General features: G+C 43.8%; 2 protein-coding genes across 2 annotated transcripts in view; one reads left to right on the top strand and one right to left on the bottom strand.

Moving 5' to 3' along the window:
* The window catches only part of TTC8 (tetratricopeptide repeat domain 8), a 340270-nt gene that overhangs the window by 278335 nt on the left and 36811 nt on the right, over nt 1-25124 (bottom strand). Inside the window, exon 2 of the mRNA XM_078660024.1 lies at nt 5447-5567. Coding sequence (XP_078516150.1) covers nt 5447-5567 — 121 coding nt within the window. The remainder of the gene's footprint in view (nt 1-5446; nt 5568-25124) is intronic.
* On the top strand, nt 5847-16865 carry LOC144782740 (uncharacterized). The gene is made up of 3 exons (XM_078662053.1): nt 5847-5968; nt 11683-14972; nt 15587-16865. Exon 2 carries the CDS (start codon nt 12410-12412, stop codon nt 14468-14470), a length of 2061 nt encoding a protein of 686 aa, XP_078518179.1. The 5' UTR covers nt 5847-5968; nt 11683-12409; the 3' UTR covers nt 14471-14972; nt 15587-16865.

The raw sequence follows: 25124 nt of genomic DNA, 5'->3' as shown, positions 1-25124 counted from the left end.
GAGCGTTGGGATTGGTCGGGTCGCCGCCCAGCCAGGGGCTGTAGGGGATTGCATGTTTCAGTGCAGAATGCGCATGACTGGTTTGTGCAGCCCGAGAGGGCCGACCACACCAGCATACATACTCAGGAGTGGGTAAACCACTCCTGCCCTGCCTGGGCAGCTTCGCCCACCCACCCGCAATGCGGAATGAAACATAAAATGGTAATAACCAAAAGTTATTACCATTTTATGTTTTGGCTTTGCGAGAAAGCAGTGGGGCGACTCTCCTCCACCCTAGCGGAGGAGCCGCCCCTGACCCTGCAATAACTCCTGCAAATTCAAACTCACCTGATCCAGTCACTCAGTATAATGAGGTCAAGCTGGCGTTCAGTCAATGGGCTTGGTGCAAAATGAATGGTACATCGACTCCATCTCTCCAAATCATACAAACCTGAAGCGCATACACTGAAAGAACGCTACCTCCTAATTCACATGCCTTGCTGAAACACCAACCACTAAGCAAACTGCGGGTGTGCATTCAGGTTCCATACTCCTTAAACCCCTGAATGGAGAGCATGTGACTAACAAAACAGATGGGAAAATGAAACTGATGACACATTACAACAAGCATTTGCAATGCAATAGGTCTCGCATTTGCAACATTTTAAGCTATTGGCATTGTAAATCACAATGCTTTTTATTTATCTTTTTTCAAAACCAACACATAGATAAAAGGTTTGTAATTTACAATGCCAGTAGCTAAAAGTCTCGCAAATGCAAGACCTACTGCATTGCAAGACCACTGGTGCAGCTCAGTCCATGTGTCCTTGTATGTGTGAAGGGGAATGTGATCATGTGCTCTGATCCCTGGTGTGTGTCCTGGGAAGGCTGCCTTCACGAGCAAATGGAAACATCCGGTGTGCCAGATGGTGGGCATGGAACTTACAGTAGTGCTCAGCCTGTATGTGCATGAGTGAAGCGACGAATGATCGTGTGCAAGGAGCCCTGGTGCAGTGTCTGTCCTGGGAGGACAATCTTCAAATTTTCCACTACATGCCAGTGTGCGCCTTATCAGCCGGCGGGCACGGGAGCTTACAACGTGGCACGTCTAATGCTACAATGAAGACGTGTTTAAAGAAACTCTCCAGATAGATCCCCCTGTCGGTAAAGTGACTTCTCTTCTGCTCTGCGTGCTCTACCACCCCTCAGCCATCCAGCCCCGCCCCCCTTCTCCTTCAGGACAGGGCATCTAAGTGCGTGGTGCAAGGAATTGATAATAAATGTGTGTCCTGCTGGAAAATACTGCAGCGTGCCTAGCTCAACCTTTTCTCACTTCAGAATCGCAAGGCGCTGTAAGTTGTCTGAAAGGTGACATGGCGCTATGCAATGGACTGGTAAATAATAAAGGACTGCCCAGCTAAAGCCAATGCACTACGCACAACTCTGTCTTCTCCACGAAAATGAGGCGCACTGAAGTATCTGAAAGGAAAAATGCAGGCGCTACACATATTTGAAAAGTTACCCCTGAAGAAATTTAAAATGCGTATTTTACCCCTTGCCGTCTCCAGGCTCCCTAAGTGGTGTAAAGGAGCTATATCGAGCTCCAATAAATACAATTCAATAAAGCAGTGTATGGGCGCAACATGTCGGCACTACACAAAATACTAATGAATAACTAAATACACACGCACACAACTAAAGAAACGTGTTTCTGCTTCGCAAGCAAGATTGCGTTACATACCTAGCTTTTTATCAATTGTGCATTCTAAGCGTACTGAAGCGCCTAGAAAGGCAGCCTGTCAGTGCTACGCAAAACAGGGGACGGGGAAGAGGGAAAAGGCATGGACAGCGGCTCCCTATGTGGTGTAAAGGAGCTATATCAAGATCCAATAAATACAATTAAACAAACCGGTTTGTTTACCAAAAAGATTAGAACGAGCCTGGCGCTTTCTTCCCCCCATTCATAACGCAAGAGTGTATGGGCGCAACATGTCAGCACTACACAGAATACCAATGAATAAATAAATACACACACACAACTAAAGAAATGCGCCTCTGCTTCGCAAGCAAGATCGCGTTACGTACCTAGCTTTTTTTATCAATTGTTGCAGGCTAATCGTACTGAAGCGCCTAGAAAGGCAGCCTGTCGGTGCTACGCAAAATGGGGGGGGGGGGGGGGGGGGGGGATGGACAGCGGGGGGGAGGGAAAATACAGACAGCGGGAGGGGGGAGGATGGAAAACACGGACAACGGGAGGGGGCGTGCCTAAAGGGATCGGGGAATACAAATAAATAAACCGGGCTCTTTACCATAAAGATTAGCACGAGCCTGGCACTTTCTTCCCCCATTTGAAACGCTATAGAGTGTATGGGTGCAACATGTTGGCACTACACAGAATACCAATGAATAAATAAATACACACACACAGAAATGAGTCACTGCTTCGCAAGCAACATCGAGTTACGTACCTAGCTTTTCATCAATCGTTGCAGGCTATCTAAGTGTACTGAAGCGCCTAGAAAGGCAACCTGTCGATACTACACAAAACACTAATAAATAAATTAATGGATAAGGCACGGACAGCGGGGGGGAAGGAAAAGGCATGGACAGCAGGGGGGGGCACGGACAACAGGAGTGGGGAGGATAGAAAACACAGAGAACGGGAGGGGGCGTGAACAAAGGGATGGGGAAAACAAAACAGGAGCGAGGGGGAACAGATAAAAAGCAGACACCACTCTTAACAAATATAGCTTTCACAGATGCAAACAACTACAAGGTCTTCACTCATTTGCCGGGGAGCCGGGGCTACTGCCGCCATCGGGGGAGCAGTTCCGAATCACCAGCGGGGCAGCAAGAAAGAAGCTGCCGCGAGGCACAGCGCGCCTAATATGGCAGTGTAGAAAAAGTCAGGCTAAGCAGTGGAACCCAAAAGCTGGCCTGGCTGCTGCAGCTCTGCCGCTCCCTGTGCACCCATGGGCCGTCCCTGCCTCGGGGCTCCAACTTCCAGCCCGCTCTGCCGCTGCTAATGTCTGCTGCTGCCCTCCATTATTTCACCTAAAGCAGTGTTGGCGGCATTGCTCCCAGGAACATAGTAAACCTAGGAAAGGGAAAGCATGCCATGCGTGTTGTGCGTGCCTGAAGTGGGAAAAACTCATTAAAGAAAGTAAAGCTCACAGACTAACTTCAGAAATATGATCCGTCACTACACGACTCCTTTAGATAAGAAATACCCTCACAACAGCCGTTAAGCAAACGATCCAGTCCGGATGGGCCATCCCAAAAGGAAACAGGGCGGTAACAAAGAAGCCTGATTTTCAACCGGAGCCCACCATTTAGCATAAACAATGACGCCAGCCAATGAAAATGATGGGCGTGGCTTCAAGTGCCCTTCTGAAATCTCCTCTACCACAATAGGTCTTGCAGAGCGAGTAGCGCATGCGTGCTGCAACGCTAGGCGAGACCTAAAAAGGTTGTGCAATCTTCATCTGTGAGATAAGGCTGCATCAGCATCTCATAGACATGCACTTCCCACAAAAAGACAGGGAGATAGACTGCAGAGCTACTTCTGCTGCTGCTGCAGGGACCCATACATTTAAATCCAGTGGCGGCTCCTTTATATGGGCGTTTGGGCGCCGACCCCTGCTTACTCGCTGTGCGAGAAGGCAGAAACATAAATGGTAATAACTACCATTTATTTCGGCCTTCTCGCACGGCGAGAAAGCAGTAGTTCCTGGTTGGGGGTGGGCGGTCCTGCTCGAGGGGGAGTGGCTTGTCCACTGTTGTTCATACTGACTGACTGGGCGGCCTCGACCAACACCGCCCATTCTCCTGGTTCTCTATAAGCAGAGAAAATGACCCAGGTGGGGCAGCAGCCTCACCAATAACAATGCTGCAGTGGAGGGGAGGGAGGCTGCCTGCAGCCTTCCTGATGACGAGCCCAGAGGAATTTAAAATGCAGGACGGCGGGAGTCGGGACTGGGAGTCTCTGTAAGGTAAGTTTTTCTTTTCTTTTTATTTTTCCCTTAAACCCTCCCGTCCCCCACACCCCCTCCGCGGCATGACAACCCCATTTTCAACCCCCCCTCCACCCGCCCGTAATGCCGGCCATGACTGCCCATTGTCTAGGTGAAGTTTGTGTATGTCAGGCAAATGGCGGTAGCGAGTGATCTAATGGCATGCTTGAACTGTGTTGTGCCTATGTCAGGAGTTCTCTCCCTGTGTGCTCTGTATGACGGAACATGTTTTGCGCTGGCAGAGAGAGATATTGTGTCCAGGGTGGCACCCATCTGTATAGACTAACTAACTCCTCTGCTGTGTCGAATGTTAGTTTCGGGCTCGGTGTAAATTTGCTCTGTTGTAGGGTTGTGCGTGAGGTGAATGTTTGTTCTCACAGAAGTAGATAGTAGAGCCATGTCTGTAGTGCCCATTGCTGTGTAACAGTGCCTGAACATTGCCTCCAGTGCCCACCGCAGTACACCAGTGCCTCTACAGCCAGGTGCAATGCAGCAGCGCCTGAGCATTGCCTCCAGTGATTTTTCATTTTTTTTCTAAATTTGCCTAAAATGCACTATTTGCCCTTTTTTTCTTTCAAAAACTTGTCAGAGGAAGAACCCCCTCCCCCTGATCTTGACTTCTATTGGTTGGGCTCACTTGGGGCTAACTTTTTTACACTTTTGAAAAATTACCAGCTGCCACTGCTTTACTTATTTTACGAGCTCAAACAGATAAGATGAATGCTTTAAAAAAAAAAAAAAGTATTTTGATGTCAAATGTGCTATATATGAATGGTACTCCGCATTATCTCGAAGTCTGTTATAAAGTTCTGTGACTATACTGAATAAGCAACTACCTATGTTATGATATTGACATCTCTTTATTAATGTAATAACTGTACTTTCACACTGCTTTTTTAACCTTCTTGCTTTCTCAAATCTGCTTGAAAATGCACCATTTGCCCACTCTTTTTTAAAAATTTTCTTGGGGGGGGACCCTCCTTATGCCGACCGGGCTTGCTCGCCGCGGTACGCCACACTACTTTCAAATGTCACCAGCCGCCACTGTTAAAATCTGTAACGCTACTTCATGATGTCATCTTTCCTCATGACCTTTCTCACCAACCTGTGTCTGCATCTTCCTTGGTCTATATTTCATCGCTCGTTACTGCTCAAGCTCTCTCTCTTTCTACATCCCAGTATCATTACATATCTTCTCTTTACTTCTAACTTTAGTATATGGTGTAGCATTTCTGGTCATTTATAAATGGTTCTCATCAACTAAATACGATCCCTCACATTTACACACATCTTTTATAAAGACCAAATTTGAGAATGTTGTTAAGATATGGATAATGAAGAAAAAAGCAATGTACAAAAAGAAAACGTTTAGTTACATACACATCTCCAAAATGACAAGGATTTTATTATATTGTCATTAGTCGTAAAAACAAATTCTAGAATCAATTACTTACGTGCCACCTGGGCAATCGCGTTTTCATCAAGCATCATCTCCGCTATTCCCTCCTGATCTACATCCACCTCATCCACATAAACCATCTCGGTTAGGGCTTGTGTTTTTAAACTCCAAGCTGCCTGCGCATGGGGCAAGATCAACAAAGAAAAATGTTTGCATACAGTCAAACGAAATGTTTTCAGAGATGATTGACACTATTGCATCTTTCAATTCCTAGCCTTCATTGAGATTTGAAAACATGCTTTACGCTTTTGCCCCATTAGAGATAGATGCCTTTTGAAAGTTAGCTTCAGGTGAAATTGAAGGTCTAACAATAACCAACAGGTGGGTGGAGGGTCCTAGGGAATATTTACCGACCACACAGTTACTACCCCCTACATATAATCCGTAATACAAAAAGAATAACTGTGGGTATACAAAAGAAAGGGAATCTATGTGTCAAAGATGACTATGTGTCTGCTCCAAGTGTATTAGTAGAGCACACAACAGGATATCACACTTAATGGGAAGATATCCATCAGTTACTCTTCCTTTGCCGCCCTGTTCATCATTTGAACCAGTTCCCAAAGTGGAGAATCTTTGTTATTGCCACCTCACTAGATGTAAATGATAGTAACTAGTACTATAAGGCAAGGGGCACAAAGGACTGATGTTAGTAACTGAAAGCAGTGCATGAGAAAAATGTGAAAAATGAAAAGTGCAGTATTAAAATTGGAGAGTGAGCGCAAAAAACTTTATTCTGGTGCCGTTCACTTCCAATATTAAAACCAATTCAGTGCAAAATGGTCAGTAGGTTCAACAAATAACTACCGACCCGATGTAATGGTCGACATGTTTCTGCGGATATTTACAGATCCAAAGGGTATCTACCGCTTCTTCAGGACTTATGTATTTTGCTACTGCTTACAAACAAAATACGTGAATACAGATATCACCTGCATACTCCTGGTAGTCCTCCTGTTTGTTATGGGGATGTCGCAGTATGCGAGTCATCAAGACAGAGACAACATAGATAAAAAGACAACATAGATGAAAAGACAAAAATAGAATAACAGTACTATGATTAGTATAAGTCATCTATTAGTTATGAGTTTCGTGCAACGTTCATGGATCATTAAATGTGGGTACACTACACCTTTTCCCCACCATATCCTCTCGCTCACCTTTGTTTCAAGAGGAACGTGCTTCTCCTCACCTGGCAACAGCTCAGGAAGATAGTGCACCTATAATATAGAAGAAATGTGTATATATAGAAACGTAAATAAAATACTTCGCGAGGGCTAGACAGGAAACATACTCCAAATCATACTTGGGTTTACAGATAGATTTATAAACCCGTAGGTCTGTCCATAAAGTGTTCTCATAGTTAAAACCTTTCATACTCCGTCATCATTCTGAGTCAGTGTGTTATAAGAGAAGCTATATCACTCTCTTAATCACATCATGTATCATATGGTGTTATAAATGAAGTTATTCATGAAAGAAACCGGGCTACACCATTTTCTCTTATCTCTCTACTCTGTTTATCTCTTCAACGAGTGTTGTTTGTTACTGTTTGTTAAATACTAATGTGAAGTGCCCACCATACCTTCACATTCTGGATAAATTCGTAGGTTTATTTTGTTCATCCTCGTTAATCAGCTGACAAAACCGAGGTAGACATACCTTCTGTGTTGCTCACTATTATTGTGTGGGAGCTGATATTGGAGCCCCTAGACTGATGTCTATCGATAGTGAGGTCACAGAACTCGATCACTATGTATTATTAAGCTTTGGTCTCTTAGAAATCCTTAGCGATGTTTCTTTATGTGCAAAAATGCTAATCATCAAACAGACATAATTGTACGGCGTCTGCTTACCTATCCGTCGGTACACCTTGCAGACATCTGTGCTGCGTGGGGAGGTGCCGGGCCAGCATTGGCTGACGTGTTATGTTTGTAACAAGGTCCCTCATGATTGGTCCGACCCGGCGTCTATTCCGTGCCTCGGCATCATGGGAATTGTGGTTTATAATATTGATTGTCTTGTTTGTATGTGCGTCATCGGAGCGCGCTATTGCAAATAGTTTGGGTAATGTAGTCCTACTCATTTGTGGCTGTGATGTCTAATTTACAACATACTCATCTAGAGTGTGTCGTGAAGGATAGTTTACTCGATTGTCTCATCCCGCATTGGTTGGCGTGTTATGTTTGTAACAAGGTCCATCATGATTGATCCGACCCGGCGTCTGTTGCGTGCCTAGGCATCATGGGAGTTGTGGTTTATATTATTGCTTGTCTTATTTGTATGTGCGTCATCGAAGCGTGCTATTGCAAATAGTATGGGCAATGTAGTCCTACTCATTTGTGCCTGTGATGTCTAATTTATAACATACTCAGCAAGAGTGTATCGTGAAAGGATAGTTTACTCGATTCTCTCATCTTAAACATTACATAATGATAGTGTATTTCTATTTTAATAATTCTTTGATATAATACAAATATGGGGTGCATTTCGAAAATACCCATCAACCAAACTGATAGAACTATCAGTTATGGGGACTATCTAGTATCTAGGTGGATCTTAATGCCTGTGTTAAAATCTGGCTAGGTCTGAGCATTCATGTCTTGTCTTGTAATCATGAGCGGACAGTTTGCCCAAAGACATATTAATCCTTGTTATTCACGGGTTTGAGAGGATGCTATTATAAAGGAAAGAGACGACAAAACCTCTTTTTCTTGTGGAGATAAGATGGTATAGGGTTTCTCTTTAGCGACTCACTGCTCAGTGGTGTATCTCGCTGGTGAATGGTAGGAGTACATGATCTTTAGACTGTAACACTGTCCTGAAATAGTGTTCTCTTATAGTGACATCCAAGGGATATCCTCATTCAGGCCTGCCTTGTCGGTGTTTAGTCTATACACCCACTTCTGTTCTTTTTTGAAGAGGTGTTTGGCTATATCTGTGGTGTGGGCTGGGATGGAGGGTTGCTCCAGTACGGTCCATTGAAAGTCTGTTGGTCTATGTCCCACTTCCAAAAAATGGTTTGTGAGTCGGGTAGCTTGTTTCCTGCACCGAATGGTGCTTTTGTGTTCAGAGATCCGGATTTTGATCTTCCGGGTTGTCATCCCGACATATCTTAGGGAGCAGGGACAGGTGATTAAATAAATCAAGTTACTGCTGTTGCAGTTTGTGAAGCGTCTCTGTTCCCATGCTCTGTTGGTTCCTATGTCGATGTTAGTAGATTTTTTCGTCTCCGGGCATGCTGCACAATTCCCACAGGGATGGTGTCCTGTCACTGCTGGCATGTCCCAAAGTGTACCCACTTGGTGGAAATCTTCAGAGCGAGGTCTTGTGTGTACCAACTGGTCTCTAATGCTTGTGCCTCTCTTGAAAGCAAAAAGAGGTTGTTCCAGTGTATCTGGACCAGTATTCAAAATCTTCCAGTGTCTTTTAATAATGCGTTGGATAGCATTGGATCTAGTACTGAAGGTGTTGACACATGTCAGCCGTTCATTCTGTTCCTTAGGATGAGCAGGTTCCAGTAGCGCTTCCCGATTGTTGTTCGAGGCCCTCTTTTTCGACATGCGGACAAGTTTCTTTGGATATTCTCTTTCTAATAGTTGGTTTTCAAGGTCCATGGCATGCTTCCTAAAGCTCTCTTGCGTTGAGCAGTTGCGTTGTACACGCAGGAATTGCCCAAAAGGCAGGTTATCCCGAAGTGATTTAGGATGACAACTACCATATTGTAAGAGTGAGTTCCGGGACATAGGCTTTCTGTAAAGCTCGGATTTTAATCCTTCCGGAGCTGCAGTTATTAGAAGGTCAAGGAATGCCAACGAATATTGGTTGTGTTCTATAGTAAACCGCAAGAAATTGTTGCGGTTATTCAGCCATTCGTGAAAAAGCATCAGGTCCTGTTCACTGCCCCGCCATACCACCAAGATGTCATCAATGTACCTTTTCCAAACCCGTACAGATGTTAAGTACGGGTTCGTTGCATTTAGTACGTGATCTTGCTCGAATTTATGCATGTAAAGGTTTGCCAGGCTTGGCGCAAAAATGCTGCCCATGCTGGTGCCTGACGTTTGTAGGTAGCATCTCTCTTCGAATTGAAAAAAGTACTCTTTCATGGCTATTGACGCTAGTTCCATTATTAAGGAGACTAGTGTTATGGAGTTCAAATCACGTGCACCTAAAAGTTCTTCAATCACCTCCAGGGTTTCATCCTGGGGGATGGAGGTGTATAGTGACTCCACGTCAAATGACACAAGTAGATCCAATGAGGTATCGAAGTCAATCTCTGGTAGTAATCTCAACAAGTCTTTGGTGTCTTGTAAGTATGTTGGCATCAAACGCACCATGGGTCCCAGGAACGTGTCTACAAAGGAGGAGAGTGGTTCTAGTACAGAACCAATGCCCGAAATTATGGGGCGGCCCGGGGGCGGTCGCTGGGCTTTGTGTATCTTTGGAAGTATGTAAAAATATGGCATTACCGGATGCGTTGTACGTAGGAAAACGGATTCATTTGTAGTTATCCATCCCTCGGAGAGCGCTTCTTCCACCAGGTGGGCAATCTTTGTAGTCAATCTTGGTGTAGGATCTTCTGTCAGGGGTCAATAAGACCTCATATCACCAAGCTGACGCAAACATTCGTTCCTGTAGGTAGTGGTGTCAAACAGGACTGTTGCTCCCCCCTTTGTCTGTGGGTTTTATTGTAACTGAGGAGTCTTTTGTCAGTTCTTGCAATGCTTTTTGTTCAGCTTTAGTCATGTTAACAAAGGTTCTCTGTGTTTGTTTGAACAGAATTTTTATGTCATGTTGGACAGCTTCTTCAAACGTGGTCACTTTTACTCCTCTATCGGCCACTCTTCCTGCAAAAGTAGAAGGATTCTTCAGTCCTGTGTTCTGTTCAATCATCCCTCGCTCTTCGTTCTTTGAGAAGAAGAAATGGAGTCGTATTTTCCGAAAAAACTTTGAGATTTCAGTCTGCGTTTGGAAAGCATCTCCTGAGGTCGTAGCCACAAAACCTAAGCCTCAATTAAGCAATTTCTCTTCAGTAGGTGTCAATATCCTGGAGCTCAGATTGACTATGAGCCCGTCTCTGTGCTCGATCCCGCTTGGTCCTGGGGTATCTTCTTCCCGTTCCGTAGGCCCATCAGTTGTGAGGGCAGGTTCCACTGTACTTGGCCTTGCGGTGCCCGCCGTCTGCCGCGTGGTCTTCCCTGGCCAAACCCTAAAAAAGGAGGCATATTCTGGCCTGGTTGAAAAGGAGGCGGGCCATATTGTCCCATCTGTTGAGAAAAAGGGAATTGGCCTGGGAGCCAGGGATTGGGAGTCCACCAGGGATTGAATTGTCCTTGGTTTTGGTTGTAGCCCCTCCTCTGTCTTCAGTTCCCCCTCCCTCTGTTGTAATTCATAGTAGACCCCTGGTTGGAGGAATCCGAATCACTAGATAGATCTTCTGATGTGGAGGTACCGTAAGTGGAACCACCTTTACTACTGAACGGTGTGGGAACATACTTGGCACTCGTATATGGATAAATGGTTTCTTTAGAGAATTTAGCCAGATCCTTTTTGCATTTTTCCAGTTTTGTGAAAAAGATAGAATCTTTGAATTCTTTATTGGTCTTGTTATTTTCCTCTTGTTGTTTGCTGAAGAGTTTTGTCGAGATTGTAGTCTTTATCTGGCCCTCGAGCGTCTGAATCTCTATCAGGATCTTATCCGCTGCTTTCTTTGCCGTTTTAATAATTAAGACAAGACAATCGCACGTGCATTTCCATGCGATTAGATACCAATCTCTTATAAAATCGTTGTCATCTAGAAAGAGTCTCGGAGCGTTGTTCACTATTAAGCCGGTAGGGGCGTCATCGCCTCTCAAATATTCCGCCATAGTAATACCATGGATACATATGCGTGAATGGCTTTTTTTCAATGTCAGTATCTTGGACCAACACTCCTCCCTAGTATCTTGGGGCTCATGCCTAAGGGATTACTATGGCGGAATATTTGAGAGGCGATGGCGCCCCTACCGGCTTAATAGTGAACAACGCTTCGAGACTCTTCCTAGATGACAACGATTTTATAAGAGATTGGTATCTAATCGCATGGAAATGCACGCGCGATTGGCTTGTCTTAATTATTAAAACGGCAAAGAAAGCAGCGGATAAGATCCTGATAGAGATTCAGACGCTCGAGGGCCAGATAAAGACTACAATCTCAACAAAACTCTTCAGCAAACAACAAGAGGAAAGTAACAAGACCAATAAAGAATTCAAGGATTTGATCTTGTTCACAAAACTGAAAAAATGCAAAAAGGATCTGGCTAGATTCTCTAAAGAAACCATTTATCCATATACGAGTGCCACGTATGTTCCCACACCGTTCAATAGAAACGGTAAGAAAGGTGGTTCCACTTACGGTACCTCCACATCAGAAGATCGATCTAGTGATTCGGATTCCTCCAACCAGGGGTCTACTATGAATTACAACAGAGGGAGGGGGAACCGAAGACAGAGGAGGGGCTACAACCAAAACCAAGGACAATTCAATCCCTGGTGTACTCCCAATCCCTGGCTCCCAGGCCAATTCCCTTTTTCTCAACAGATGGGACAATATGGCCCGCCTCCTTTTCAACCAGGCCAAAATATGCCTCCTCTTTTAGGGTTTGGCCAGGGAAGACCACGCGGCAGACGGCGGGCGCCGCAAGGCTAAGTACAGTGGAACCTGCCCCCACAACCGATGGGCCTACGGAACGGGAAGAAGATACCCCAGGACCAAGCGGGATCGAGCACAGAGACGGGCTCATAGTTAATCTGAGCTCCAGGATATTGACACCTACTGAGGAGAAATTGCTTAAATCGAGGCTTAGGTTTTGAGGCTACGACCTCAGGAGATGCTTTCCAAACGCAGACTGAAATCTCAAAGTTTTTTCGGAAAATACGACTCCATTTCTTCTTCTCAAAGAACGAAGAGCGAGGGATGATTGAACAGAACACAGGACTGAAGAATCCTTCTACTTTTACTCCTCTATCAGCCACTGTTCCAGCAAAAGTGACCACGTTTGAAGAAGCTGTCCAACAGGACATAAAAATTCTGTTCAAACAAACACAGAGAACCTTTGTTAACATGACTAAAGCTGAACAAAAAGCATTACAAGAACTGACAAAAGACTCCTCAGTTACAATAAAACCCACAGACAAAGGGGGAGCAACAGCCCTGTTGGACACCACTACCTACAGGAACGAATGTTTGCGTCAGCTTGGTGATATCAGGTCTTATCGACCCCTGACAGAAGATCCTACACCAAGATTGACTACAAAGATTGCCCACCTGGTGGAAGAAGCGCTCTCCGAGGGATGGATAACTACAAATGAATCCGTTTTCCTACGTACAACGCATCCGGTAATGCCATATTTTTACATACTTCCAAAGATACACAAAGCCCAGCGACCGTCCCCGGGCCGCCCCATAATTTCGGGCATTGGTTCTTTACTAGAACCACTCTCCACCTTTGTAGACACGTTCCTGAGACCCATGGTGCGTTTGATGCCAACATACTTACAAGACACCAAAGACTTGTTGAGATTACTACCAGAGATTGACTTCGATACCTCATTGGATCTACTTGTGTCATTTGACGTGGAGTCACTATACACCTCCATCCCCCAGGATGAAACCCTGGAGGTGATTGAAGAACTTTTAGGTGCACGTGATTTGAACTCCATAACACCAGTCTCCTTAATAATGGAACTAGCGTCAATAGCCATGAAAGAGAACTTTTTTCAATTCGAAGAGAGATGCTACCTACAAACGTCAGGCACCAGCATGGGCAGCATTTTTGCGCCAAGCCTGGCGAATCTTTGCATGCATAAATTCGAGCAAGATCACGTACTAAATGCAACGACGAACCCGTACTTAACATCTGTACGGGTTTGGAAAAGGTACATTGATGACATCTTGGTGGTATGGCGGGGCAGTGAACAGGACCTGATGCTTTTTCACGAATGGCTGAATAACCGCAACAATTTCTTGCGGTTTACTATAGAACACAACCAATATTCGTTGGCATTCCTTGACCTTCTAATAACTGCAGCTCCGGAAGCATTAAAATCCGAGCTTTACAGAAAGCCCATGTCCCGGAACTCACTCTTACAATATGGTATTTGTCATCCTAAATCACTTCGGGATAACCTGCCTTTTGGGCAATTCCTGCGTGTACAACGCAACTGCTCAACGAAAGAGAGCTTTAGGAAGCATGCCATGGACCTGGAAAACCAACTATTAGAAAGAGAATATCCAAAGAAAATTGTCCGCATGTCGAAAAAGAGGGCCTCGAACAACAATCGGGAAGCGCTACTGGAACCTGCTCATCCTAAGGAACAGAATGAACGGCTGACATGTGTCAACACCTTCAGTACTAGATCCAATGCTATCCAACGCATTATTAAAAGACACTGGAAGATTTTGAATACTGGTCCAGATACACTGGAACAACCTCTTTTTGCTTTCAAGAGAGGCACAAGCATCAGAGACCAGTTGGTACACACAAGACCTCGCTCTGAAGATTTCCACCAAGTGGGTACACTTTGGGACATGCCAGCAGTGACAGGACACCATCCCTGTGGGAATTGTGCAGCATGCCCGCAGACGAAAAAATCTACTAACATCGACATAGGAACCAACAGAGCATGGGAACAGAGACGCTTCACAAACTGCAACAGCAGTAACTTGATTTATTTAACCACCTGTCCCTGCTCCCTAAGATATGTCGGGATGACAACCCGGAAGATCAAAATCCGGATCTCTGAACACAAAAGCACCATTCAGTGCAGGAAACAAGCTACCCGACTCACAAACCATTTTTTGGAAGTGGGACATAGACCAACAGACTTTCAATGGACAGTACTGGAGCAACCCTCCATCCCAGCCCACACCACAGATATAGCCAAACACCTCTTCAAAAAAGAACAGAAGTGGGTGTATAGACTAAACACCGACAAGGCAGGCCTTAATGAGGATATCCCTTGGATGTCACTATAACAGAACACTATTTCAGGACAGTGTTACAGTCTAAAGATCATGTACTCATACCATTCACCAGCGAGATACACCACTGAACAGTGAGTCGCTAAAGAGAAACCCTATACCATCTTATCTCCACAAGAAAAAGAGGTTTTGTTGTCTCTTTCCTTTATAATAGCATCCTCTCAAACCCATGAATAACAAGGATTAATATGTCTTTGGGCAAACTGTCCCCTCATGATTACAAGACAAGACATGAATGCTCAGACCTAGCCAGATTTTAACACAGGCAGTTAATATTCACCTAGATACTAGATAGTCCCCATAACTGATAGTTCTATCAGTTTGGTTGATGCGTATTTTCGAAATGCACCCCATATTTGTATTATATCAAAGAATTATTAAAATAGAAATACACTATAATTATGTAATGTTTAAGATGAGAGAATCGAGTAAACTATCCTTTCACGATACACTCTTGCTGAGTATGTTATAAATTAGACATCACAGCCACAAATGAGTAGGACTACATTACCCATACTATTTGCAATAGCGCGCTTTGATGACGCACATACAAATAAGACAAGCAATAATATAAACCACAACTCCCATGATGCCTAGGCACGCAACAGACGCCGGGTCGGATCAATCATGAGGGACCTTGTTACAAACATAACACGCCAACCAATGCGGGATGAGACAATCGAGTAAACTATCCTTCATGACACACTCTAGATGAGTATGTTGTAAATTAGACATCACAGCCACAAATGTGGAGAAGCGTGGCTCAGTGGTTAGAGGCGGCGGACCCGGAAGCTGAGATCAGCCGTGGACCAGGGTTCGATTCCCCGCCTCGGCGGGTCTCGGGCTCAAAAATTCCACGGACTCGATAATTCTCGCTCCGGTGCCTACTCGACTCACGGGGCCACACTCTGCGACTCTGGGCAATAGCTTGCTTAATCTCCACTACGGCCCCTCGCGGCGGGATGCCTGGCTTTCACCTTGTGAATTCCCTGCCGGGGTATCTCACAGGGGAATACCAGGACGGGTTCCCTAAGCAAGCGCCTTGAGACCCCTGTGTGATTCGTGCGCTATATAAATCGAAATACATTTACATTTACATTTACAAATGAGTAGGACTACATTACCCAAACTATTTGCAATAGCGCGCTCCGATGACGCACATACAAACAAGACAATCAATATTATAAACCACAATTCCCATGATGCCGAGGCACGGAATAGACGCCGGGTCGGACCAATCATGAGGGACCTTGTTACAAACATAACACGCCAGCCAATGCGGGCCCGGCACCTCCCCACGCAGCACAGATGTCTGCAAGGTGTACCGACGGATAGGTAAGCAGACACCGTACAATTATGTCTGTTTGATGATTAGCATTTTTGCACATAAAGACAACATCGCTAAGGATTTCTTAGAGACCAAAGCTTAATAATACATAGAGTGATCTAGTTCTGTGACCTCGCTATCGATAGACATCAGTCTAGGGGCTCCAATATCAGCTCCCACACAATAATAGTGTGCAACACAGAAGGCATGTCTACCGCGGTTTTGTCAGCTGATTAACGAGGATGAACAAAATAAACATACGAATTTATCCAGAATGTGAACGTATGGTGGGCACTTCACATTAGTATTAAACAAACAGTAACAAACAACACTCGTTGAAGAGATAAACAGAGTAGAGAGATAAGAGAAAATGGTGTAGCCCCGTTTCTTTCATGAATAACTTCATTTATAACACCATATGATACATGATGTGATTAAGAGAGTGATATAGCTTCTCTTATAACACACTGACTCAGAATGATGACGGAGTATGAAAGGTTTTAACTATGAGAACACTTTATGGACAGACCCACGGGTTTATAAATCTATCTGAAAACCCAAGTATGATTTGGAGTATGTTTCCTGTCTAGCCCTCGCGAAGTATTTTATTTACGTTTCTATATATACACATTTCTTCTATATTATAGAGCGGTGCACTATCTTCCTGAGCTGTTGCCAGGTGAGGAGAAGCACGTTCCTCTTGAAACTAAGGTGAGCGAGAGGATATGGTGGGGAAAAGGTGTAGTGTACCCACATTTAATGAGCCATGAACGTTGCATGAAACTCATAACTAATAGATGACTTATACTAATCATAGTACTGTTATTCTATTTTTGTCTTTTCATCTATGTTGTCTTTTTATCTATGTTGTCTCTGTCTTGATGACTCGCATACTGCGACATCCCCCGAACAAACAGGAGGACTACCAGGAGTATGCAGGTGATATCTGTATTCACGTATTTTGTTTGTAAGCAGTAGCAAAATACATAGGTCCTGAAGAAGCGGTAGATACCCTTTGGATCTGTAAATATCCACAGAAACATGTCGACCATTACATCGGGTCGGTAGTTATTTGTTGAACCTACTGACCATTTTGCACTGAATTGGTTTTAATATTGGAAGTGAAAGGCACCAGAATAAAGTTTTTTGCGCTCACTCTCCAATTTTTTTTTTTTCACAACAGGTTTTTATTGATTGAATTGAGGCAGAGCAATAAACGTGGCACCCCACAGTCAGGAGAAACCACCAGACATTTTGATACAATTTACATCACAGGGCCAGAGTCCAATCAAGAGTTATAGTCAAATACGAACAATAGGAACGTCCCCCCCCTCACTCTCCAATTTTAATACTGCACTTTTCATTTTTCACCTTTTTCTCATGCACTGCTTTCAGTTACTAACATCAGTCCTTTGTGCCCCTTGCCTTATAGTACTAGTTACTATCATTTACATCTAGTGAGGTGGCAACAACAAAGATTCTCCACTTTGGGAACTGGTTCAAATGATGAACAGTGCGGCAAAGGAAGAGTAACTGATGGATATCTTCCCATTAAGTGCGATATCCTGTTGTGTGCTCTACTAATACACTTAGAGCAGACACAGTCATCTTTGACACATAGATACCCTTTCTTTTGTAGACCCACAGTTATTCTTTTTGTATTACGAAATTGAAGGTCTACCATTCAAGTAAAGTTTTAAGAAGTAACAGCATACTTACAAAAAGAGCACTAGCCCGGACTTAGCATTCAATACTTCTATTCTTCAATTGAATGACATGCAAAATTTGATGTAATGTCTGTTCAAAAAGGAGGATAAGATCCCTCTGGGTTTACTTGACTAGACACATTTACTGAGGGCTAAACCATGAACTGCTTGTTTATACTTGTGGCGCAATACATTGGTAGAAGTAAAGAGGTAAAATGCCACTTATCCCTGGGAGGCACAGTAGGCCAGATAAAGTGAGATTCAGTGCACAATGTCAATACTGCACATTTTGCAGGAGTAAACGGGAGGGACTTTTTGGTGAACAGTTAACAATTGGATTCTGAAAGCAACAGTAAAGAGGCTCGAGAACCAAAGGAAATTAACTTTGGGTCGCTGCAAGTTGCTCCTACATCAATCGATTCGATTCATAAACTTTATTCGATTCAAAATGATAGAATCACAAAAGTGTACAGACCTTAATTTAAATCACAAAATGGCAATGATTATGTGAGAAAACACAAAGAATGTTTGACATTGAGAGCGAACACACACAGTGATAATATACTTACAGAGCCGTGCAAAACCTGCTGAATCCCCAAGAAACATTCCGAGTCATAGAAAGGCTGATGGGGTGGTCAATGAGCAAACATAACACTACCTATTGAAAGGAGGACTGTGGGAAATCCAGGTTGGAGGGTCACAGGCCAATCAGTAAGAAAAGGTACTAAGACGTAATTGTAACTAAGGAAGGATGGCGGTTGTCTTTCGCTTCTGAGGCCTTGGAGCCCCTGTACTGTGAGCGGCCGAAACTAGGAACCCATATCCCCTTTAGTACTTGACTCTAAGGCTAGTGAGGCAGAGCAGTCCAAGGCTTACGCAAGGGAGGTGCAATGGGTTAGAGTCTCAGAACGGACTACTACGCACAAATGAATAAAGCTATAGACAAACTGGAAGGTGGAAATGCTTATGGGGATATCTTCTAAAGAGCCACACAACCCAAAGGGAGTGCACAATAGTGAATGGTGACATAGGTCAAATATCTGCTTCAATGTACACTGGGCCCCCTTATGCCAAAGGTACTGCCAATGTTTTACAAACCAACAACCCGTAACCTCAAGAAAATAACTACCCTCCCCATCATATGGTCTAAACACAAATATGAGGGGAGAAACATTAAAAAGTCAGGACTACTGAATTTTTTCAGGGTGTCACCATATATTTGAACAATAGAGCATAAGCTATTCTACAACAAAAACATTTTAGAGAGGAGACAACAATTTTGGTGTTCTTGAAAATATGCACCAGTTTAACTTGTATCGTCAATGTACCATTTCTGCAACTATAACTCAGAGCCTCCTTTCTACACTGAGCAAAGCTGCCTAGCAACTACAGAGGACCATACACTGCATAGTCTCTGTGCAAAACCCCAATTACAGAAGTGCTTGAGGGGGACCAAGACCTCTTTTAGGGTCACTCTTCCTCAATCCAAGGAGACTTACGACTAGAATTTTGATATTCAGTGTATAACTCCTGTGAGGCTCACTAACCCTCCCCCCCCCACAAGATCCAGTAGAACATATTGTGGAGCCCGTGCTCCTCCTGAAGCACCACAACAAAAATCCAAATAAGTACCACAAGGCACTATGAGGTGTGACTTTGCATCCTGCAGCATCACCTTTGATGCAGCGGTGTCTCGTCTTTTCCTTTTTGTTTGCTGATTTCCTTGAATTAAAGATTTACAGTACCGCAAGCTGAATGTAGGTGGTGTGGACACCTCTCTTACCAAAGGCACCCGCGCACCTGCACAAACTGCCCCAAGCGTGAGGTTTCCTTTCCTGCCAGCACAGCACTTACTTGCTGTTGGAGGGGGCAATGGCAGTCTCAACTCTATTCCCCTTTTGTGCAAAAAAGCAGGAGAAGAACATGGGGATGCAGTTCGCAGTTGGGGTGGCCATTGGCATAGGCCCAACGGACAAACAGCTGGGAGCCTGAGGGCTTGAGAGTTGCCACAGAGCCGCCCCTTCCTCAAAGAGGTTGCTGCTGATTAAAGCATGACAACGCTTCCTCCTGACTGGTTACTTGGCGAGACCCACACCTCACAGGCTCACTTGGGGTGGACATTAAATCCCACTAGGAATTCCCTTGCGGCCACTGGTGTGCCCAGGCAATTGGGCCCCCGTGGAGGTGAAGACAAAGTGTCACACAAGAGCTGTAAGTTTAAATGGCAATATCTCTAGATCTGATGGGCCTTTTTGAACAGGGTTTGGTTTGATGTGCCCTCGGCAACATGCTATAGCCTTCAAGAGTGTCCAAAAATGGCCTTCAGATCTCTAAAATTCAGTCATTTCCACTGTTTTGTTTCAAATTTTAGACTGCTCTTTCACCGCTAAAGAAGAGCTTCAGAGATCTAACCTCCAACCCCAGCTCTTGGTATCCTCCTGGCTTGAAGTCACTCAGAAGCAGCATCCCTGCATCCCCCAAGACAGGATACACTGCCTGCCTGCACTAATCAGGCACCAAGGCATCGTGGGCGCTTGCAGGGTGGCTGTGTATCCAGTAGGAGTCAGCGGTATATCTTCTATTCATATTCAGCAAAGGGCAGTCTACAACAGTCTCTGGAAATGCTCTTCTTCAGGATCCCCAGCAAGTCCACCCTCGCCTCCCAGTTGGAAGGCAAGTGGTAATGTCCCTGGAGGCAGAGTCCAACAGAACCTATAAAGTCCAAAGTGGGTACCACAGCTCTAAACCAGGTTTCATTAGCTGACAGTCCTCTGTAGTTCCTCTCTTTTATCAAAATCTCTGCTTCTGTGCAGGAATTAAAATGAACAGGAAGAGGGTTCTATATGTTGGGCTTCTCTGCCCAAATCCAGAGGTGCTACATCACCACCCGCCCTCTGACTCCCGGTCCAGAAGAGATGACATTTCAAGCTCCTGACTCACACCTACAAAGTCATCCATGACCAAGGATCCACCTACTTGAATTACTATCTGAACTTCCACCGTACACCCAGGAACCGCTACTCCGCACACCTCGTGCAGATCCCTCGCATAAGCCGATGCAGCGCCGGAGGCTGTTCCTTCTCTCTTTTAGTCGCCAAAACCTGGAATACCCTCCGTACCTCGCCATCATTGCTCGGCTTCAGGAAGGGGCTCAAGACCTGGCTATTCGAATGAGACCTACATCAAGCACTGGATTCTTTTTAGGAATGGCTCAAGGAAATATAAAAGGCGAAGTACTTTAAGGAGCATATTGTCAAATGAATAGCTTATTTCCACTCAGAATCCTTTAAATCATAAGAAAAGTGACGGCAAATTAGTTTTGTATGTTAAATCAATTCAAAAATAAATTTTGAGAAGTTAGTTTTCAGCAAAGGTCTAAATATAATTAAGTTCTACAGATTTATACTTTAGTCAAAAAGAGCTTTTTTTTTTTCATTTCCAAATGAATTAAAACACCTGCATAGCCCATATTCTTGGTCCCATTTGTGACAGCCCTACTTGCGAGTAGATATGATGCTGAGCTAGACAACAGTCTTACTCGTTCATGATGCACAGGTTTATGCATGTAGTCAGCATGAATCTTCTTACCCGAGCTGTACAGCAGTAGGCCATATTTTAAAAAGGGGGGTACTGGAGTTATATTTCAAGGCCATTTTGACAAAAGCTGAAAGCAGGTAAGACTTAACTGGATGGGGTCTCAAAAGGCAAAAACTCAAAAACCATGCGGTCTAGTTATTATGCCTGTACTACACTGATTAAAATGGGTAAATTTAACAGCACAATGTGTCCCAGGACGTGCAGACAGGAGGGCATGTTTTCCCACACGATAGGGAGCTGCAAGGTGCTCCAGCAACACTGGAGGTGGGTGCTCGGCTGTCTAATGGTGTTTGCAGGGTGGATTTGGGACTATCATCCAAATGGTGCCTCCTAAATGTATGGGCACAGATCGACTTAATCCGTATGGACCAACTTTGGCTCACACTGGGATTAAGGGTGGTTAAGCAGAAAATATCATGCATGTGAAGGTCTGATTTAAGCCAGAGTTTGAGGGACTGGAAGAAAGACATGGCCTGGTGTATGCAGCCTGAGACGGTGGTTTACGTGGGAAGCGGCTATCCATCGAAATGGACCAAATAATGGGGAAAGTGGAATGCATATTGGTGGGAATTATGTAAGCCTATTGTGGATGTTACTTATGGAATTATGTAATGAGGAGGACCTTGCTTCCGCCGCTGCATTGTGTGTTTTTGAGAATGCTATTGATTGTTGCCAGATTTCTACAACTTCGGACATTTATCAATGTGTGCCTGTGTCTTCACATTGCGATCAGAAATGTCAAATGTCACCGCATGACTGTTTTATTTTCCAATTAAAAGATATGTTTAAAAAAAAAAAACTTATTGAAATATAGAGATGCACTCCCTTCTGATTTGCTTTAAAAAAAAAAAAAAACACCTGCGGTTCAAAATAAAAATATTCTAGAAGGATGTATGAAGATAAGAGAACCTACTTTCTAACAAGGATTATTAAAAAAGTGAATATTGAGATATTACATTAAACGGAGAGAAAAGCACCACTTTTCCCACACCTAAGCCACAGTACACTGCAAAAACTGTACACATTTTGAGAAAATTTCTCATGGTTACAGAGATCCAGGCATCAGTCTGGCTGCCTGCAAATCCATAAAGGTGATGTGTTACTGTTTATATTCTGTGAAGTCGAGATAGGAAAAGTAGTAAAAGTGAGAACAAAACCTTTTTTCGGTCACTAAAATTTGCAAAATATGATTAGTGCTTGTGATGCTACAGGACAACATATTAAAAATGTAGCGTATGTTGACAATCACCAGCTTGGAATTCACAAACTAAGGGATAATTTATGTAAAATGTGGCCATTTCTCTCACACTTCCCCTTTCTTTGTACAAGGAAATTGTAAACTCTTAGCTTTTGTATTATGGATTTTTTAATGCAATTCTTTGCACACACATTTGCAAGATTAGATTGTAAATGTGTCTATATTAACCTCGAATACAAATATTAAGATCAATACAAAATTCCAATTTAAAAAGTTGTTCAGAGATCAAAGAACACGAGTACATTGATTTGGCGCTGGAGTGGATAGAAGCAGCTCCTCTCTAAGATTCATAGGGGTGGATGTAGTTCCCAGGGGGAGGCAGAAAACAGTATGAAATTCATTGAAGATACTTTTTCCCTTTCTTAAAAGTACAGGACAGATCAGACGTTACTACTGGAAGAAAAATATGGACTATTAGAGCTAATAAGTGACTTTACCTACAATGAGGTACGACCCGCATAATAACGAAATTAAAGATTGGATGTCCAAACTTATTACCTCTAGTTATGTTATAACAAATTTGCGTAGCGCACATTCACCAAAGAGGTTTATTGTAAAGCATCATCTGGTCTGGTTATTGGCAGTAATAGTGTTGCAGATATTGTTAACTGAAAAAGAGGGTTAGGGAATTTAAGATATTTGTACCAACAGGCTCAGTGACCAATGAAAATAAACTTCACAAAATGCTCCAGGGCAGGTCAATTTGCACACATTGACACAGCACGGAGGATGGTATACAAAGACGATATTGGATTTTGTTAAGAATAAGATTGCAAAGTTATCGTTTATTTTGTCAGGGGACCACAGAAAAAAATACAGTGGGGGTGAAGAGCTGATCACCTCAGAGGAGACTCTGGCTTCAAAGATGGTCCAAGAAATATTTTTTCAAACCATTTAAATCTAGTTGTATATCCACAGACAGATTTGACCTCACCTTCTAACACTTCAATTCAGCATTTCAATACACTGGGGTAGGAAGCAGTTCACTGATTGCCAAGTTGGCAGATTTTTTTAATGTTGTGTTTGTTTGTTCGAAGCACCTCGTTAAAAACTAAAGTTTAAAATTTTCCATTCAGGCAACACGGCTAGAAAAGATGATATCCAAAGGGAGATAATTTCCTGCAAATGCTTAAAGGGAGTCAACATGGCTAATGCTAAGGTTTCTAGTCTGCAGAGAGCCAACTTTCCAGACTCTCATGTGACTTTATTGTTGCAATTACTGATGCATGGTGTAAGAAAAAGTCTACAATTCGGAGACCACATTAGTAATTTCACCAAATAAGAGGTCGGTATATGAGCTTTAAGAGGGTGGGGGCGGAATTAAGGAATTTTGTCACCACTGTTATAACTTCCCTGTAAGGACAGGCCTGCCTTGGCAGATGAGCGAAATAGCTATCCCTTTTCTATAGCCCAAGATAAACACATGAAACTTATTTGGGAGTTTTTTTTTTTTTAATGGGGGATGGGGATTCATGTCACAATCTATTTCAGTTTGGCACTTGTCCTTTCGTCCGCCAAGAAGTGAGAAACTTATTTAAAACACTTATCGGAGGTGTTACAGCATCTGAGAGGAAATAGGTGCTATTAAACCTCCACCCAAGGCGAAGGAACTACAGCTGGAAACCTCGCCTCATATTAGTTTGTTGTGGAAAGGTTTGCCCTTCAGGCATGGTCCAGCTATGGATGGATTTGGATGAATGTTATGGTCTGCACAGGGAATAAGGACAGTATTTACTCACATCTCCGTCCTGCCAAACGAAACACATTGATAACCTTACAGCCTTTGCCACAGTAGTGCTGAAACAGTAATCCTGCAACATGGGACTACAAGTGTTGCAAGACAACAGGGCAGGGGAGACAAGCTGAGCCTTGTGACAATTATAGTGCTATGTAAACAAATGATGGACGGAATGCTGAATAAATCATGCATTCACCCCCATTCAAGAAAGCTAGGTTAAATCCATTGTTCTTCTGCTTACCATGCCACCCAAGTTTAGACCCAGCCATCTGCAAATCAGTCTTGACCCTGCTCCTCATGGGAGCAGTCATGTCCGAATTGCCAAGCCAGGTCTTCACTGGACCAGATACAAGCATCTTGGGACCGTGTTGGGGTATTACCACTCATCAGCCAGGCTAGCTTGAATCTTGTGGCACAGTGAGCAAGTCATTAACGTCTGGCATACCCATCCCACTTAGGGTGAAAAGTGCCATGCAAACAAATGGACGGAATGCTAAATAAATCATGTATTCACCCCACAGTCAAGAGATTGTTCTCTTGCTCACTATGTCAGCCCAGTTGAGACCCAGCCATTTGCAAATTAGTCGTGACCCTGCTCCTCATGGTAACAGTTCAGCCGGAGCTGCCAAGCCAGGTCCTCCCTGGACCAATTATACAGCATCCTTAACAATGAGCAAACACAAATGGTAATTCTGTATGTCACCGATGCTGTCAACATGTTTGTTAGTTCTCAGTTCATCTCCAAGAACATGCCTCAGAAAGGAACTCTTTAGTCCAGGGTCATCCCTCAACTGAGAGGACCTTTTCTCACAGACCATCAAGCAAACATTCTTTCAACACTGCATGCCCAAATGATCAAAAGACAGACACACTTCTCAGTCACACCCTACAGAATCATAGGCAGTAATCATACATCTCCAACTTATAACACTTGTATGCTAGTCGGGGAGTGCCAACAAACTATCCCCATGTTACTTTAGTTAATTGAATTCGGTGTTGCATTTGACTGGACAAAAAGCAAA

The sequence above is a fragment of the Lissotriton helveticus genome, chromosome 9 (genome assembly GCF_964261635.1).
Source record: "Lissotriton helveticus chromosome 9, aLisHel1.1, whole genome shotgun sequence".
Classification (NCBI taxonomy): Eukaryota; Metazoa; Chordata; class Amphibia; order Caudata; family Salamandridae; genus Lissotriton; species Lissotriton helveticus.
This window is presented reverse-complemented; position numbering and strand designations above follow the sequence as displayed.